Source organism: Falco rusticolus, chromosome Z (genome assembly GCF_015220075.1).
Source record: "Falco rusticolus isolate bFalRus1 chromosome Z, bFalRus1.pri, whole genome shotgun sequence".
In the NCBI taxonomy this organism is placed as follows: domain Eukaryota; kingdom Metazoa; phylum Chordata; class Aves; order Falconiformes; family Falconidae; genus Falco; species Falco rusticolus.
In genome coordinates, this window is record NC_051210.1 from 47,234,708 (window position 1) to 47,254,448 (window position 19,741).

Sequence of the window (19,741 nt, forward strand, 5' to 3'; positions counted from 1 at the left end):
GATTGAAGTGGCTGTAGGATGACCAGTAACCAGGCACAAATTCAGAGACCAGCAAGAAAATCTTCCCAACAATGTGTACATTTCAAAGACAAATATACTATTCATAAACATCCTGCTGCATATTTTCAATATCTTTAAAATTTAAATAAATTTAAAATTATGTTTTAAATCATTTTTAGAAGCTGGCATAAGACTTTTGAAATATGCCAAGCACTTGTGAACAGTTATGTCAACATCAAACCTGTTCATGACCTTCCAGTCTTAAAGGTGCTAGCTGATATTTTCATATGCCATTGGCAGCCAGTACCTACTCCCACCCACCGCCAATGCCCATACACATGGTGCATGGAGGAAGTGAAACACAAGCTTTGAGTCTGGCTGTTGTAATACCCCAGTTTTGGGTAGTTGGCAATCTGGCACCAAGCACATGAAGCTGCATTGGTCTTTGCAGGAGTGAGGAAGACCATATCCTATGCAAGCTAGACTAATGATATTTTGTGCTTGAAAGATTAAGCTGACATTTTCAGGTAGACAACTTAGAATGCCACTGGTAAATTTCTTGTTCAGCTTGTTGATGAGCATGGGCAAATGCAAGCTATGTCCCACGTCACTTGTTTCTCTCACTTTCCCAGGGCTGTGTTGACTTGAGGCAGTGTTTCCTCACCAGGAATACCCCTAGCACCATGTCCTCTGGCCACCTGCCCTTCTCAGCAGGCCCATGGCTCCACTGCCAAGCCATGACACAGAGCTTTTTCTGCAGCAATACACCACCCAGAGAATCCCCTTAAGCCAGATTTTTTGTCCAAATGCATTAGTCCTTGAAAAAAGCTCCAGCTCAGTAGTGACACTCTCTAAACCACCAGTGTAATGATAACATCATCAGAAGAATCTGACATCTGGAGTCCTGTTTACCAGACATTAAGCTACACGATTTGAATATTGTGGGAATTCTATTCAAGAAACAAGCATATAACATACCATTTCCAAATGTGAGCCACACAGACCAGAACCTTACTAAGGTTTTTCATGTAGGCAGTGCAATAAGAAGTCCAACGGCAATCCATAGAGACTTCAGGGCCTTGGGATGACAGGTTAAGGGATCAGGAGCAGTAGTGTTCTCCTCTATCCTTCCAGTTGCAGGGTATGATGAGCCAAGAAACAGGAAGACCCAGCAGATTATTAACTGCCTCCAGGATTGATGTCACTGGCAAAATGCTGGGGCTTTTGATCATGAGTCAGTCTACATGACAGCAGTCTGGCTGGCACCAGATGCGAGTATGCCTGTCTCAAAGGAGGAAAAAGATCTTTGCACAGAAATTAGCAGGGGTCATTGGAAGAGCTTTATGTTAGATTTGAAGAGGGAGAGGGGTAAAACCAGCTCACTAAAGATAAGCATGGGAGTGGCATTCCAGTGTCTGAGGGGCAGTGTGCTAGTGAACTCCTCTTTCTCCACAATGTGCTGAGTAAACTGGAGCACATTTGATGTATTCCTGTATAATGCATGCAACACACTAGCCATCTCAGTGGTGTTAGGGGATGGAGATCCATGCAGCAGCAAAGATGCAAGGGGTTTTGGTGTGTCAGAAACCACAGACGGGCCTAAGAACAGTTACATAAGAATCAGGGCATCTTCCAAAATAAAAGTGGCAGGGCCAATAGGCCAACTGAAGTGCATCTACACCAGTGCACACAGCATCGGCAACAAACAGGAAGAACTGGAAGCCACATAACTGGAGTAGTGTGATCGATGTCTATAAACTCTTCGGAAGGGACAGGCAAAGAAGGAGACATGGTGGAATAGCCCTGTATGTTAGGGAGTGTTTTGACTGTCTAGAGCTTGACAATAGTGATGAAAGGGTCAAGTGTTTCTGGGTAAGACTCAGGGAAAAGATCAACAAGTCAGATGTCATGGTGGTGGTCTGTTATAGACAACCCAACCAGGATGAAGAGACAGATAAAATATTCAATAATCAGCTGGGCCAAGTCTCACAATCATTAACCCTTGTTCTCATGGGGGACTTCAATTTACCAGATGTTACCTGGAAGTACAACGCAGCAAAGAGGAAACAGTCTAGGAGGTTCCTGAGGTGTGTAGAAGATACCTTCCTGACACAGTTTGTCAGTGAGCCAGCTAGGCAAGGTGCCCTGCTGTATTTGTTGTTTGTGATCAGAGAAGAACTTGTGTGTGATGTGATGGTTGGAGGCCATCTTGGGCACAGAGATCATGAAATGATGGAGTTTTCAGTTCTCAGAGAAGTAAGGAGGGGTGTCTTTAGAACCGCTGCTTTGGATTTCTGGAGGGACAGCTTGGCCTGTTTAGGAGACTGGTTGACAGAGTCCCTTGTCAAGCAGTCTTGAAGGGCAAAGGAGTCCAGAAAGACTGGATATTCTTCAAGAAGGAAATCTTAAAAGCACAGGAACAGGCCATCCCCATGTACCAGAATATGAACAAACAGGGAAGAAAATGGACCTGGCTGAACAGACAGCTTTGGCTGGAACTCAGGGGAAAAAAAATAGTTTATGACCATTGGAAGAAGGGGCGGGCAAGTCAGGAAGACTACAAGGATATTGTGAAGTTATGCAGGGAGAAGATTAGAGGCAAAAGCCCAGCTAGAACTTAATCTTGCTACTGCAGTAAAAGACAATACAAAGTGTTTCTGTAAATGTTTTAACCATAAAAGGAGGGGTAAGGAGAATCTCCATCCTTTATTGGATGCAGGAGTAAACATAGTGACAAAGGATGAGGAGGAGGCTGACATACTTAATGTCTTCTTTGCTTCAGTCTTTAATAGTAAGACCAGTTGTTCTTAAGGTACCCAGGCCCCTGACCTGGAAGACAGGGACGGGGAACAGAATGAAGCCCAAGGGGAAATGGTTAGCAACCAGCTACAGCACTTAGACACACACAGTCTATGAGGCCAGATGGGCTCTACCCAAGGGTACTGAAGCAGCTGGCAGAAGTGCTTTCCAAGCTGCTTTCAATCATGTATCAGCAGGCCTGGCTAACTGTGGTGGTCCCGGTTAACTAGAGTTTAGCAAATATGATGCTAAGGACAACCAGGTGATCAGGCCCAGTCAGCATGGGTTTATGAAAGACAGGTCCTGCTTGACTAGCTTGATCTCCTTCCATGACAAAGTGACCCACTTAGTGGATGAGGGAAAGGCTGTGGATGTTGTCTACCTAGACTTCAGTAAAGCCTTTGACACTGTTTCCCACTGCATTCTTCTGGAGAAACTGGCTACATGTGGTTTGGATGGGCATACTTTTCACTGGGTATAAACTGGCTGGATGGCTGGGCCTACACAGTGATGGTGAATGGAGTTAAATCCAGTTGGCAGCCAGTCACAAGTGGTGTTCCCCAGACTCAGTACTGGGACAAGTCCTGTATAATGTCTTTATCAGTGATCTGAACAAGGAGATCAAGTGTACCCTCAGTAAGTTTGCAGATGACACCAATTTGGGGGTGTGGCACGGGTGTTGATCTGTTTGAGGGCAGGAAGGCTCTACAGAGGGATCTGGACAGGCTGGATTGATGGACCAGGGCCAGCTGTATGAGATTCAAGAAGGAGAAGTGCTGGGTCCTGCATCTGGGCCACAACAACCCCATGCAACACCACTGGCTTAGGGAAGAGTGGCTGGCAAGCTGCCCAGCAGAAAAGGACCTGTAGGTGTTGGTTGACAGATGGCTGAATATGAGCTGGAAGTGTGTCCAGGTGGCCAAGAAGGCCCACAACATCCTGGCTTGTATCTGAGACAGTGCAGCCAGCAGGACAAGGGAAGTGACCGTCCCCCTTTACTTGGAAGTCATGAGGCCGCACCTCAAATACTGGGTTCAGTTTTAGGCCACTCAGTACAAAAAAGATACTGAGGTATTGGACCATGTCCAGAGAAGGGCAATGAAGCTGCTGAAGGGTCTAGAGAGCAAGTCTTAGGAGGAGCAGCTGAAGGCACTGGGACTGGGAGAAAAAGAGGCTTACTGCTCTCTACAACTACCTGAAAGGAGGCTGTAGGGAGATGGGCATCGGTCTCATCTCCCAAGTAACAAGTGATAGGACAAGAGAAAACAGCCTCAAATTACACCAAGGGAGGTTTAGATTGAATATTAGGAAAAATGTCTTCACTGGAAGGGTTATCAAGCACTGGAGCAGGCTGCCCAGGGAGTTGAGTGACCATCCCTGGACGTATCTAAAAGATGTGTAGATGTAGCACCTGGGGACATGGTTTAGTGGTGAACTTGGTAGTGTTAGGTTTAGGATTAGACTCAATCATCTCTAAGGGTCTTTACCTACCTAAATGATTCTTAAGTAGGTAGGTGACAACAACAGTTCTGGAAAAGTAAATGTATTTTTGGAACAGGCAATCTAGCTATATATACGTGATGAAGTCTTCAAGAGATTGGTGGATGTAAAGTCCAAGAGACATGTTGGCACTCACATAGGTAGGCATTAGTCTTACATTAGTTGAACTGGTTAGGTTAATATGAACACTTTTTGCCTTGTACCCCCTACTTGGAAGTTGTTTGAAGTCAGAGCAGTGTTTAGTTTAGCATGGGGAAAGGGGAGAAATAAACCACCTACAATTAATAGCTAGTCTAACAGTGAGTGGAGGTGTCTTCCTGACAGAACATGCATGATAGGAAAATATCTTTGCTCTCAGGAATCTCAAACTATATTTAATTATCATAGGAATCACAGTGTCAATACCAAAACCTTTATCCTTGCTTCATACAGAAAACATTGCTGTAGTAAGAGAAAATATCAGAGGTGGAATTTGGAAATTAAAAGAGTTGAGTAAAAGTGGAGTAAAAACACAGGGGTTTTAGCAGCAATCTTTCCTTTCCTTTCCTTTTCCAGCAACCTTTCTAGATTACTTGTTTCCTTCCCACATGCAACAATTCGGCTCACAACCATAAATAAAGTTTTCTTAAGTGTAATATTAAAATTGAATTAGGAATTTTTTAGCGTTTCATATGTTAACTCCAAAGAAACTGCCAGGTTTCTGAACTCTGCTAGCCTTAAGCAAGACCTAAAAAATCTCTTTGGGATTTGGAGAAGGTAGCTGGGAAATATGTAGCTGGGAAGCACATTGACTTCTCCAGCCTAGATCATGGTTATTGGGTTTTTTTTCCCCCTAGCACAAACTGAGATCCACACAATGTTGCTTCCAGTTGAAAGACATGTAAAAGATCAGGAATGTATTCATATAGTTCCAGAGAGGGAGACATACAAAGGAGGAGAGGGAATCTCTCGGAGGAGCCAGGGAGGGGTCATTACTTCTCCCAGCCTCAAACTCCTCATTATCAAAGCTTCTCATTACTCATCGGCTCTTGCAGCACTCTGTTTTCTACTGGCTCTGAAAAGTGAGGAATGGAGCTGTGAATGTAAAGCTGAGTCTAAGCAGAAATTTCAGGTCTGTGTTGGGATACATAAAGAAAAGTAGATTGACATTTTGTGTTACAGTTGGTTGCTTTTCTGGGTTCATATTTTGTGAGTCGAACTTAGACATGTTTTTAAAATGTAAATTACATGGCTCTAGAGCAGGAGTACCAGCACAGAAAAGGCAAAATTAGGCCTTTAAAAATTAGGCTTTAAATTTCTATGACAGCAGCACTCAGAATTGTCACCAAATCATGATCAGCATAGCAGACAAAGAATTTTAAAAGATAGTGCCCCTCCTCAGCAGCTGACAGACTTGATGTCCGTCTGTCCTAGATGTAAAGCTATGCACAATTACTATGCTCTACAGCTCCTAGTATTCCAAAGATTGCCAAGTAGACTGACAGCACTAACAGGATGCATGCCATGGGAATTATAACCTTTAGCATTATTTTTTTTTAACAAGCCCAACTCAGACCTTTAACAAAACTCTGTGAAGGATTGCGGGGCAGGGAGGAAAAGGAGGGATAGAAGTCCTCCCCTATGGACTCATAACCTAAGAATCCGCCACTTAATTTTAAATGTAAATTTCTATTTTCCAGTATTAAGGAAGAAGAACAAATTTCCAGTATTAAGGAACAAGAACAAATTTAAAAATTGAATCATACAATTATCCAAAGCAGAATGTTTTAATTCTAGACAATGAGTGCATTTTAAAATAAAGCGTATAACATATAAAAGTTATATGCATTTGCATGACCTCTTTATATACTAAATACCAAAGCAGTACACTTGTGAGAATGTTCTAGGCAAATATCTTGCCATACTTGTATACATCCATAGCAATGATGAACATCTTATGCATGGCATTGTTCTGTGTTTTTTTTTTTAAAAAAAACAAGCATCTGCCTTTGGGAACACTGGAGCTCTTCATTACTGTTGCATTGCTATAGTACATTTCAGTAATTACAAAACTGGCAGTTGTTTTGTTATCAGTGTGTCCAATGTAGTGGAACTAGGATTCAGGCCAGTTGGGAAACAGATCACACCACCTACTATAGGGTATTTTAAGCATTTAGAGCATCCTGTCAGGATGCAGAACATCTAGTAATGATAGGGAAAGATAGGGGCCTACATAGAACCACTCAGATCAGTTAGATGCCTGAAGCTGTTTGTAACCATATTACTTTCTCCTTCCAGAAAAATCAGCTACTGGGGGTTGCTGTTAAGTCAGGAGATGCAGAAATTCATTCAAATGCTTGTCTATTACCAGCTTTATTGGTCCAGCTGTCTGTGTAGACTCAGCTTATTGTTTAACTGTAGAAGAATGGCTGCAGAAGCGTGGCCTTAGAATCTCTGAAGATCTGCACAATCCAGGCCTGGTATTAGAATAGGCCTGTAATCAGAACTGTACTGAAGTTGCTGTGCTGAAGTTAACAAGAAAGGTAGCCTTGAGCTATTCGTGAATCCTGAGACCAAGTAATTATGTCGTGCCAACAGGCCGTGGCTGTAACAAGCTACAGCTGCTGGGAAAGCAGGTGCAGGGCCAAGAAAGGTAGGGACCGATATGGGAATATAGGGAGTAACAAACTACAAGGCTGAAGCACAGCAACACAAGTAGCTACATGGATAGAATGCTTATTTTAGTCATGATAGTTAGGGGTGTGAGAACCGCACGTGTTTAGAGACTACTAACCAATTATATTTCTGCTTTACGAATATACGTGTGTATCGGTTCTATATAAGTAGTGTTAGAAACTAATAAAGTTGAGCAAGATGCATAACTCATATCGAGCGTCTTCTTGACTCCGGCAAACCCTTCTTCCAACATTTAACTTCCTTTTGCTTCAGGTTACTGATCAGAATCTACTACATAACTGTATGGGAACAGTGTGAAGTCCACTTAGTTAATTAATAATATCTCTGCTTTGGGGTGAGGTTGGTAGTTTTAGTTCTAAAAAGCACCATCATTATTATTAAGTAATTTGCAAAACACTTCGTTATGACTTTCTGCATATTTATGTTTACACTTCTTCTGCCAGTATCTGCTGCAGCCCTGTGCTCACTGAGGTATTAGTCTGCGTGTAAATATCCCTCTGGAACATGGACACTTCTGAACAGACATAGCTACTGTGTGAGACAGAACAAGAAGAATGTTCTGTGGCATGTGTCTGATATACCTAACAGCACAGAAGTGCTGTCTTTGTTTCTACTGCTAACGATCTGTCAGCATTTCCACTCACAGTGCCTTTGACTCATCTGTCATCATCTGTTCTGCGATGAAGCCTAACATAGAGGCTCTCACCAAAAGATGTGTGTATTGTTTGATAGGGTAAAATGACATTTGGCTACTTCTGAGTTATCAGGGAATCCTAAATGTACTCCTGAGGATAAATTTGCTCCTAATAGAGGAAATGAATACAATTTTCTTAAAAGGTGCTCCATGGTGCAGTCACAAAATGGCTTTCTTTGTTTACAGAAAACTTGCAAGCTCCATATTTTTACATGTATCTCTGTGCTGTTTGGAAAAAAAGAATCCAGCATAAAAAGACTATCACTAGTTCAAGAATTATAGTTTCTATTACTGTAGATGCTCTTTAGCCAACTTTATTTCGTCAAAACTTTTTTCTCCCTTCTAAATGCACATAATCCTTAGATTTATTCCATTTGCATAAACTGGCTCATTTCAAGTGATATAAATGAATGTCTTCAGTTGAGGCTTTATGATTTACAGCCAAAGGCTGCTGCAGAGAAGCAGCAGCTTGTCTGTCTTAGCAATCACCAGCCAGCAGCAGTCAAGTTTTCTGTTTCTATCACAACTCTGCTCCTTCAGAGGCAGAGAAGTAAACCAGTCTTCCTGGTCACTCTGATGAGGTTTTTCAGCAAGGCTCACTGGTGTTCTCTCTGACTCCGGGGAAAATGTCCCCATATGCAGGGCGTAGTAGACACCATGTGCTCAAGGACTGCATTACTCATACCTAAACAAGCTCTGAGAAGTAAATTGGGAACTGATTCAGGTCTTGCTGCAGGCAAGGGAGAACTTGGCATGGCTGTGCTGGGTACACAGCGGTGCTCAGTGCTGACCGTGGACTGTGGGGTGGCTGAATCCCAAGACTAATGACCTCTGCCCAGAGGCTACTGACCCTCATGAGAGGGGTGAAGTGTTTGGGTGGTACTTGCTGTTGCTGCTAGTAGGGTCTGACTCTGATGACCCAAAAGCGTATTTCACTCATAGTCCTTTTTGTCAACCAATGTCTGCTTAATAACCGTATGTGTTTTAAATTCCTGAAGTAGACCAATACTGTGAATGCAAATGTCATCTCGGATTTAATGTTTTAAGATGGTGTGGTTTAGTATTTTTAAGTGTCTCCAAAGTCTCATAGTAGGTGATGCAGTATCAGAGTTACATACAGAAACTACTCACAAATCTACACTGGCTACTCAAGGTTTAACTTCTACTAGCTGTCCTGCTAGTGTTCCTGGGCAATATATATTTTATTTTATCAATGAATAGGAGCTTTCTTGCAGACAGAAAAAAAGGTAAAATCCAGAGGGCTGATTTTTTTTGTCAAATCTATTATCAGGTAAAAATCAGGTTTTACCTGATAATAGATTTGACAAAATAGATTCGAATTGATTTGACAAAATAGATGTGAATTGATCTATTATCAGGCAAAAACATGGTTAGTATTACTGAAGAAATTATTTGTACTAATACAAAAATCATAAATTGACATAAACACAACTGGAATCTCAATGAAAGTAATTTTTAAAGTATTTTTTTAGCACCTGGAACAACTCTCCAATGAAGAAAGGCTGAGTTGGGGTTGTTCAGCCTGGAGACAAGAAAGATCCAGGGTGACGTTATTGTGACCTTTTAATATATAAAAGATGCTTATAAGAAAGATGGAGAGAGACTTTTTACCAAGGCCTATAGTGACAAGGCAAGTGGCAATAGTTTAAATGCAAAGAGGGTAGATTTAAATTGGACATAACAAAGAAAATTTTTATGGTGAGGGTAGTGAGACACTGGAACAGGTTGCCCAGAACAGTTGTGGATGCCCCATCCCTGGAAGTGTTCAAGGTCAGGTTGGATAGAACTTTAAGCAACCTAATCTAGTAAGATCTCCCTGCCCATGTCAGGAAGGTTGGATTAGATGAGCTTTAAAGGTCTCTTCCAATCCAGACCATTCTATGCTTCTATGACTGTATGTTACAGAGGACCTTCAGTTTCTCATTGTGCATCTTTGTAGCTGCCACTTTTAAGACAAGTCTGTTGGGCAGCTTTCTGACCTTGAAATCCCCTGGTGTTATAGTAAGAGTAAGAACTCAATCTTTTACCGTCCCTGATAAATAGCTGCATTTAAGGCAATTCTGTGGCGAGGGAGGACCAAGTTTGCTGTTTCCTTTGTCTTTAAGTAGAAGTATTTAGGGATTGGTTCCTGGGATAAAATACAAAAATACAAGTAATGTGCTTAATCTAAAAAGCATGAGGGAGTTGGTTTTACAAGCAAGAATGAAAAAGAATGTTCTTGCATGCTTTTGCTATTCACTTGTAAAACAGTTATGTGTTTCAGAAATAACATCCAGTTATCACAAATTGCTGGTCATAGGTTGACACAAAAAGGGAATATGGCTCAAACAAGATGAATTCTCATTCAAGATCAACGCTCTCTTAGTTATGACATGACAAAACAAAATTTAAGTCGTGTCATCGTAAACATTTCTCCTTTTTCGTCCCTTAATTTCCTTTAGACAATTGTCTTTCCTGGTTGAAGCATTTTGATATACTAGGCAAACGACAGAAATTTGAAGTAATATAGAATTAGAGCTTTATTTTTGTAAATAAAATGTCAAATTTGAAAGAAATATTGGTGTAGGTCAGTTTGAGGTATTTATAATATGAGAGTAACTCAGGAGTCTCACCTCTTCTAGTCTTGCTAAGAAACATTTTAAAAAAACACAATATAAGGGGTGTTTTAGACACCTGTTTTGTCAGTCTCATTTTGGGTGAGACTGGATCAAGATCCTAAACTAGCATAAATGAACAAGTCATCATCATTTACATATCAAACAGCTGAATCTAGTTTAGGAAAGCTGCAAATTCCTCATTTGGCAAACAGAAGCTATTACCATTTCTCTCCTTCTGATCTAGTATTTGATATGTCTATATAAAATATTTATATTTCCAACACTGCTTTCACAGTATAGAAAATTAAAGGCCAAAAATATAGTAGGTAGAAAATATTCTGCAATGTTTTTTTGTCAGATGAGTAAAATAGCAAGGGAGGCTTAGCATCTAAGCTACTGGTGAGACATCTTGATGGCAGGCAATGAAACTGTGCCTAACAAATGAAGTTTAGCTGCACTGAGGCGAGGGAAGTGCTGTGCTTTCAGTGTATGGGCCCAGTTTTCCTGGACTCTGCATGATTCTGTCTTATCATTTATCAACACCAGTCGTTCATAATTCTCCTAGTCAAGTCAAGTGGGATATACATGCTGCCTTTAGATTTTGGGGTAGCTTTACATACTTTTTTGTATATAAATGAGAAAGTTATTGAATTTTCAATAGCAATTTCAGACAAAAACAAAGGGATTATGGAAAAGTTGGGGAAGTCTATCCAGCAGCTGAGCAGGCCTTGATTTCTTAGTACACTAATAGAGGAATTACTCCAGGGAAAAACAAATGTACTTTAGCCCTAAGTAATGTTATTTCCTTTAATGATAAGAAGAGTAGAGAGATCAGCTAAAACTCACTATTTACTTTGTGTTGCAGGAGACAAGTTTTTCTCTGAACATTGTCCTGTTTCTGTAAAGCTCTGCGTGTGCCTGTGATTTTGCAGAAATAGGAATAGAACAGTTTTCATTGCTTCATGAGTAGAGAGAGGATTCAAGTCCAGTTCTGCCCATGGACACCTTGATCACAAGAAGACCACTGTTTTCAACCCTTCAGCTCAACAAGAGCAACAGTCTGCTCCATAGTCACCAGCTTACATTGCACCAACCTCACATTCCTGTTCTGTCTCTGAAAGGAAAATACCTTCTTACAAAACAGCCCTATACACCTTCTAACATGCCCAGTGATTCCTAGCAACAACCAAGCCCTGTAGCAGTTCACAGCAGTGATAATGTAGAGAATGTAAGTGGGTAAGTGCAAGGTCCTGGGGCATTTCGCACTTGCCATCAGCTTATCTCACTCTGCAACCATCACTACCTTTCAAATATTGCTTTTCCATCTGGGTTAGCAGAAGAGAGCTCAGTACCATTACCATACAAATCTGTGGTAGTTCCAGATGTTTCCCAGAAGACATTTATGGCCCCATATGGACACTGAGGTCATTTTTAACCTCTGGGAGAGGCACCCTGGCATACAGTTCACAGCAATACTAGCATATACACGGATGAAGGGGCACAATTTGAAGGCAGTAGGAAAAAAAATCTACTTTCTTCTCTGAGATACATACAATCAACTACTTCTGTTAACTCTGTCATTGTTTCCCAAATTGCTATTATTTAGTCTTTGAAAATTACGGACCTCTGCTGGTACCTGCATCAGCTAACAAACCCACTAGATCAAGGGCTTTGAAGTGCAAACATTGCAGACAGCAAAATGTCAGCTGCCTGGAAGCTTCCCATGTGGAAGGATTTAGGAGCACCCCTGACTGTCAGGAAATTTTTATTTCGGTGAGAAGGCCTTTCAAGGAAAAAATGTATTTCTGTTTCAGCTGTGGGGGAAAAAAAAAAAAAAACAAACAAATCGGCAGGTGCAGGATTTCTCACTCCCATCTCTCTTCTCATGCAAGATAGTTTAAGCATTGAATCATGGACAATTGACACAACCACATAACCCTGAGTGGTAATTTTTCCTCTTGGATGAAATTTGAACATGATCCTGTCTTCCAAGTAATTTTTAAGGTAGGAAAGATAGAGAGTTCACTCTCTAGATGCATATTTTGGTGTGCATATTAGGGAAAAAAATATATAGGGTGAGGTGGCCTAAAAGCCACTTAAGTTTCCACCAGAAGGTCACCACGTGGTGGTGGCTATGTTAGATGCTCTTCTGCCTGTATTACTGTGTGAGAAAAGGTGAGCTGAGGAGAAATTTGGCTCTTTGTGGGTTGAACACACAGCATCTTGCAACTGGGCATCCTGAGTGCTAACCAATCCAAGCTGCTATCTGTGAGGAACTAAAAATGCATTTTCCATGGTTAGCTCAAAAGATTTTTCCATTCATGAAAATTTAATCCCTCACTGTTTAAATGTAGCATTATACAGAGTAACTGTGTACTGTAAGAGACCATGTGAGTTAACTCTCTTGCTCCTCCCACTGTTCTTCAGAGCAGGCAGAATTATTATTTATTAAAATCTTAAATATCAGAGCAATGCATGCTGTGTAAGAGCAGACAAATGACTTCCCAGACAAATATTCTTTCATCAGCATATGCAGTTTTTGCAAGATGACTTCTAAGACCAAGGAGATTTCCATCACAGGAACCATCTTTCTTCACAGTGAAGTTTCTCCATCTAAGCTTTCCTTGCCCTTTTTTCTGGTTGCCTCCACCCACGTGTAAAAATAGGACATCTCTTTCCCTGTCCGTTTGTTTGTGTAACACATGAAAGAGAATTCAGAAGGCTGAAGGAGAGCTGAATTAAATTATTTGTATATATATACTCAGTGTTTCATTTCTGAAGACAGTACCTGCCTCATTTGGCAAAAGAGTTGTGTTAAGTTCTCTCCAAATGAACATTTCCATGCTATGTGCCCTTCAGTTTGGGGCTGAAGGAGAAGGAGATGGGAAGAGAACCAGTTCATGACAGAGTCGTTACGCCTTGCAGTATTTTCCATTGAGGAACCCTCTTCAGCTGGCAGTTTCAGACAGCATTAGATACTGCCATATTTGGAAGATGATCCTTAAGCACTGATTATTTTTATGCTTTGAACTGTTATTTGTTTGACAAGGTTGGGGTTTTTTTGGATAGAGTCCTTTGAATTCTGGTTTGGCAATGGATAGAGGCTGCTTTTTCAAACCCTCTACAAAGTGCAGTTGGAAAGACTTACACCATGCCTTGTCGCATTACTGATTAAAATAACACTATGTTTTTCTGAGGGCTTTCTGGTAGCACGGTCTGTGGTAGCTAGCAAAACTGAGTTTTTAATATTTGTGATCGAAACTCCTCCCTCTGGAAGCTTTTTTCTTTCACCTTCTCCTGTCAGAAATTTACCAAGAGCACCAATTCATCTAAGTAAAACACCATGGCTAGTAGCTCTTCTAATTCATCAAAATCCATTTGCAAGCTTCTGTTTTGATTGGAACAGCAACCAAAAGCATACAACTGATTCAGTAAGTGAAAACTTTAGCCTTTGTGAACTGCTGGAACTCTTGAAATAGATACATCAAGTTAAGTACTCTTGAAATTAGAAAAAAGTGAAAGATACAGAATTGGCACAAGTCTGTTGTAAATACTTACCTTCTAGGTGTTGGGCATTTGAAAATTCAATTTTTTTGTATCCTTAAAAAGATGATGTTTTAAAGCCTTCTGCTTGAGTAGAAGGCATTCAGGCATTAAAATTACATTACTAGGCATTGAGTTTCTTGCAAGGGGACCATTATTGGCTCAGCATGGCATGAAAAGCAGATGGAGGAGAGGATGAAACATCCAGGAATGAGCATTGACAAAGTGCTAATCTCCAGGCATGGATGCTTAGTACCACAGTGTGCAGTAGGTAATATCAAGAGGTCAACAGCACTGTTAACAGGTCTTTCCAGCACTAACTTCATCTGCAGATCTACAAAGGAGGTAGAGGAAGGAGCTTTTCTGACATAGATGTGGCATGGGAACCAGATTGTCTTTTGGGCCCTGGCCTTCAAATACCATTGCTTTTCACCTTCATCACACAGACAGCTTTAGGGTGTTGTTGGATCTAGCTGGCTGGCTGTCCAGTGGCAACCATATTGCATACAGAAATAGGAGAGCATCCACGTGCTGCTTATACTCGTGGAATTTAAGAGCACACAGCAGTTACAATAGACAGTCTGTTCCTTCTTAAACTTATTGTCTCTATTACCTTCAGTGTTTATGTACCTGCATGTGTTTGGTATTTGAGTAACAGAAATAAACCTCCTCTGGTTCCTTACACTTTTTGACAGTATGTCATACAAGAGGACTGGGCACGTGGACAAAGGGTAATCAGAGGCAACTGTACTTCCTGGTGTTCTGCGGTTCTGGTCCATGCTTGTCATGTTATTCATGGCAGTGTTATTCGTGACGGTATTTGCTGCTTCTGTAATAAAGCAGTGAACAGATTCAGTGAATGAATTAGATATAGTCATTATTATTTCTGTCAGGGACATTTTTGAGCTTTCTGCGAAAGCAAGGAAAAAGTAGAAAAGAAGCAGCTCCTGTTAGGGTATGAGCCTCTGGAATCAGTCTGTGATGAAAAACAAGGTTTTATGCTGTAATTGCAGCCATTCTTTTTGTACCTTGCAGTGAGCCACCTCTATGGATTTGGACTGATGGATGCTGAAGCAATGGTGATAGAAGCAGAAAAGTGGACAACGGTCCCTCCACAGCATGTGTGTGTGGAGAACACAGATCGGCAAATCAAGTAATACCCGCTGCCAAAACTCTTGCTGACATAAACTTATGGAGAGAAATTGGGTATAATTTACCCCTCCCTTGCACTGTGTGTAATGTGTCATGTTGAAAACTATACTGGGGATCTCTGCCACCTTCACAGATGCCACATCATTTGCCTGTAAACATTGCTTCCCTGTAGTGCTTGGAAAAAGGCCCTAGTGTAAAAGGCACCCCAGAAGTTGAAAGTGTAAAACAACCAGGCTGGATAATGATTGATTCTGGTGTAGATCATGCACCCAAAGAAGAATGTTTGGTTGAGTGCACTGCAGTCACTTTTGTAAGATGAGTACCAGTCCAGTATCTAAGAAGCAAATACTCTCATTAAAATACTTCATGATATCACCTCCTTCAAACAGTTTCAGGAGAGTCTCTAGCTCAGATGCAAAGACTAAACTGGTTTCTGCTTGCTAGGATAGGGTCTCTTTAGAACCAGGTTTAAGACCAAAGTTCTGTGTGTGCACTCTGGACACAGAGACAGCATCAGTTATAAGGCACACTTGCAAAGCATTAGGATTATATTTTGATAAATATGCCTGACAGCCTCGATCCATAACTGGCATAGTCTGCAAGGATGTCGTGCCAGTTAAAACCGGCTGAGTTAGATGCCATTTGGTACAGTTAACATGCAATACTTGCTATTACGTAAGCAAGGACCATGGCTATGCCAGGCATTTCCTGGGGCTTAACAACCAGCTGTGATCCCATGACAATCCCAACAATTCTCAGCTGGCCACTAATCCGCAAAAATGCTCTGTCCCAAAGGCTTATTCCTATTACAGGTTTTTCAGTGTCCTCTTTTAGCATGTGTACACGCTTAACAGAAAGCCAGGTAGTTCCCATTAGCTGCAGTAAGATAATTACCATGATGATAGTTTCAGCTCAGAAGTGCTAAAACAGTTATAGCTACTGACTTCTCAGAAACAATCGTCCAACACTGTCATTCACTACTAAGCAAAAAAGATGCAGTTGTCTTATTTTACAGAACAAGCAAGAAATGCTGATGTTGTTTTATATGCTTGTTATAGGACAATACGACCTGACAGCATTGTCCGTTCAATTTACAAAGCTACTGGCTGTTCAGATAATCCTAACCACCATGTGATCTACTTGGAGCATGTTGTTGTACGCATCACTATTACTCACCCTCGACGTGGAGACTTGGCAATTTACCTAACCTCTCCTTCTGGAACTAGGTCACAGCTCTTGGCCAACAGGTATAGTATGACAACGCAACTTCACAGTCCACTCAGCATGCACAGCCTGCACTGAAATTGCAGCATCAGCAAAGAACAGTCAAGCTGTTACAGTAGGTTTGCTGGCAGACACAGACTAATTATTTTTTCTGAGAGAGATGGGGATAGTGAAGCACAAATGAACTTCAGTATCTTTGCCTTTATCAGTAGAAGACTAGGCTGTAAAGCTGGTGAAGGACATCATCTCCAAAACAAATATTAGCCAATTTCAAAGTCTTGTGTGTCTCATCAAGTATTAGATGCTGGAAAATGTGAAGAAATAATAATAGGCTTAGTGTTACAGAAAGAAGTTGAACGGAAGTGTGTTTCTACATACTATTGGCACTTATTTTTCATTTTTCTCCTTTCTTATCCTTTGTTCACTAGTAATAAAAATCTGACAGAAGAGTAGCTCTCTACTTCTATTTTCTTTAAGCTTTGTGAATATGGTTATGACTCCCAATATTACCAATTTCCATATCCTTTTTTTCCCCTTGCATATTGAAGTAGTATGCTCAACCTATCAAATGCTCCTAGCAGAACAATGCTGAGAAGTTGCACTAGTACTTTTAAATTAAAGGGTCCGTTTTTAAACAGTCTCCTCAGTTTTTTAGAAGTCAGCAGTTTCCTTCATCCCACAGATCTGTGATGGATACTTGCTTGTCCAGCCCCTCTAACAACAACCACTAAGAAATAGCAGTCCTTTTTCTCATCCCATCACCTCTGTGTTAGGTTCTTGGAGAAACTGTGACACAGCATCGAATTGCCTTTTCCCAAACTGGGCTCACACAAGTATCTCTTTATCCAACGCAGCGTTTCCAATATTAGTACAATTTCAGTCCCTGGATATGAGATGCATCATTAGTATTTATCCTCAGCAAACGGAAAGACTTCCCAGTGATATTTCTATTTCTCTGGTCTCCTAGCAGAAATTTTCATGGAAGAAAACACTGGCAGTCCTTCCCAAATAAATCTTGCTAGATCATTGATCAAGAGCACTGACTCCTACCAAGGATGGTTAAAGCACTAAGAAATCCCAGAAATCTTCCCAAACTCTACCCCATTTCCAAATGTGCAAATAAGTTACTATAAGAAATGCTTCTATACTTCTCCAGCTGGCTAGAAATTACTATGGGACATAGTATGATAGGAAATTATTTTTCCTTGGTGACTAGCAGATTTAGATGACTGTCATTTGGCTGTATGCAAAACATGGTTCCCACACCGTACTAATTGATGTTATATATCTCAGAAACAGCAAAAGCTGCCATGTGTTGAAACCTATATTGTGAGGGCTCTTCTGCCATCACATTCACGTCTTCAAAAAAGTTTATATCCCCAGTCCTGCTCTCCAGGACTTTTAATGAATTGGGAGTGGCCTGATTTCCAGACTGCTTCATCATCCACATTCCCCTAGTCAGATTTGCTGATATAGTGACTATCTCGCCTGGAGACTTGTGTGTCTTCCTGTCCCTCAGTGGCAGGACTTCTCTTTCCTCTTGAAAGGAAGGACCTGGTTTGGAGACAAGCGGAGCTCAAATGGGCTTGGTTCTGATTGAAGTGTGAATTCACATTTCCATTAGAGATTAGGTTCATTTAAAAGAAAAGGTCTACTGAAAATACTCTTCAAGCTGTAGACATTAATTCACCCAATGGAGAGAAAGTTGTCCTGGAATTCTGGGGCCCTCTAGAATATCTCCTGTGTTTCATTATGAGTGTTCTCAGTGTCTTGCTGATAAAGCCCATGGGCACACACATCTGTGGATCTCCCTGCTATGCTGAAGAAAGACTTTGTCCTCTGCTGACCATTGCAGAGGCAGACTTCTTCCCTCTAAGTGGTTATGAAACAGGCTTTTGTTTTTCTGTTTAAAGAAATTCTTCTTTAGTTTTCTATTCCATTTTCATACAGCAGTGCTTCCATGCTTCAGAATGAAAAAAATTAAAAGTCCTCCAACTAGGTATCCAAAGAAAACAATCTTGTGTAAACCCAGTGGTCTTAACACAGCTAACTTTTGGCTCTAGGCTTTCATGTCTTGCAGCTGACTCACAGCAAGTGGGAGATAAAGACATTCCAGTATTCACAGTTCAGCTCTGGTGATGACTGGTATGTGGAATATGTACAAAGTTTAATTCAGTCAGTCTCTTCATAACCCCTGCACCTTAGAAAATAATTATTTTCTGTACCTGTGGTAGAGAGAGAGAATGCAAATATATGTATTAAAATAAGGTGATGTTCAGCTGTTTCTTATCCTATGCTATCAGAAGGCTAACCAGGAAACAAAGAAACCTGAAAGGCCTTTTAATGTTTTGCCACTTTCCAAAACCCAAATTATTCATGACAGATTGAATACTCACAGTCACACCAAAATTCCCTTCCCGTGCAAGCTTCAGAGATACACTGACTTGTTCATCACATTTGGCTGAAACAAGCAACTCTGGGCTACTAATATTAAGGAATAAAGGTATTTTGCAGACTCTAGGTCTGAAATATCTGAAGTCTTCCCAAGCCCGCCCTTAGGGTAAAATGATAAGTATGGGCACAGTACTTTTCAAAATGGTATTTCAAGGCTTGTTTTATTTGGTCTTGCTGGAAGAAGTCTTCCAGTTTAGTGGTCTTACAGTTAGTAGTATAGTGAGTGTTGTTGAGTTTATGTTTTAGTATCATGTTATGAAATAAAACTCAGAGTAGGAGTGTTTCTATTCACTAACATGAGAATTTAGTTATGAGGCATTTGATTTTTAAAGTACTATTGAGGAGGGCATCAGAATAAATGCATTCAAGTACAAGTAGCATGAAGGATGCATTGGCAGTAAGCGGTCTGGGGGGTGGGGTTTATAGGTAAAGGTCCCAGACGCTGTTGTATGTTGCTACTACCTGACTGAGATGCTTTTCTCAGATGTACAAGACCTTTTAATGCACACGCACATGATTAATAGCAGCAATACCAGCTGTTTTTACTGAACCCAGGGAAAACCTCATTGCTTTACTGTTACTCATCTGGGTTTAATTTGAAACAGTTTGCTGGTAAAATGTCTTAAAGTGCAAAAGGTATATTTTACATATGTGTGCTTCTCCACCAATTCTGGAAGAAGAGTCACTGTGTAGTTTCTGGTGCATTGACATGTAGGTCCCTCAAGGCAGTATCTGGCCTTTTTTCTGCATATTTTATCCTTAATGTTGGCATCACTTAAAATGACTTCAGTAAGAAAACTTGTTAGTCAGAGTCAGTGTGGATTCCTTTGCAGGCATTTGGTGGATTACACTGTCACTGGCTTGAGCCTCGTGCATTCTTCAAAAACTGCATTACAGGGAACATCTGCTTTGTTGTTTGGAAAGTACTAAACATGATTACATTGGATGTACTGCAGCAGAGGAAAATACAGGCTTGGAAAGTGCTGGCTGGTGTGAGGGTGAGGCCACAATAAAGTCCAGAGGGGAACAGTATCCCCTTTCTAAAAACAATAGGCCATTGGATCTGGCAGCATGGGTTTCT

At 40.9% G+C, this 19,741-nt stretch overlaps 1 protein-coding gene across 2 annotated transcripts in view; it reads left to right on the plus strand.

Annotated features, from left to right (window-relative positions):
• PCSK5 (proprotein convertase subtilisin/kexin type 5) overlaps nucleotides 1-19,741 on the plus strand; it is a 247,605-nt gene that overhangs the window by 143,796 nt on the left and 84,068 nt on the right. For both annotated transcript variants that reach the window (XM_037374062.1, XM_037374061.1), the window contains exons 11-12: nucleotides 14,866-14,983; nucleotides 16,041-16,229. In XM_037374062.1, the coding sequence (XP_037229959.1) occupies nucleotides 14,866-14,983; nucleotides 16,041-16,229 (307 nt within the window). The remainder of the gene's footprint in view (nucleotides 1-14,865; nucleotides 14,984-16,040; nucleotides 16,230-19,741) is intronic.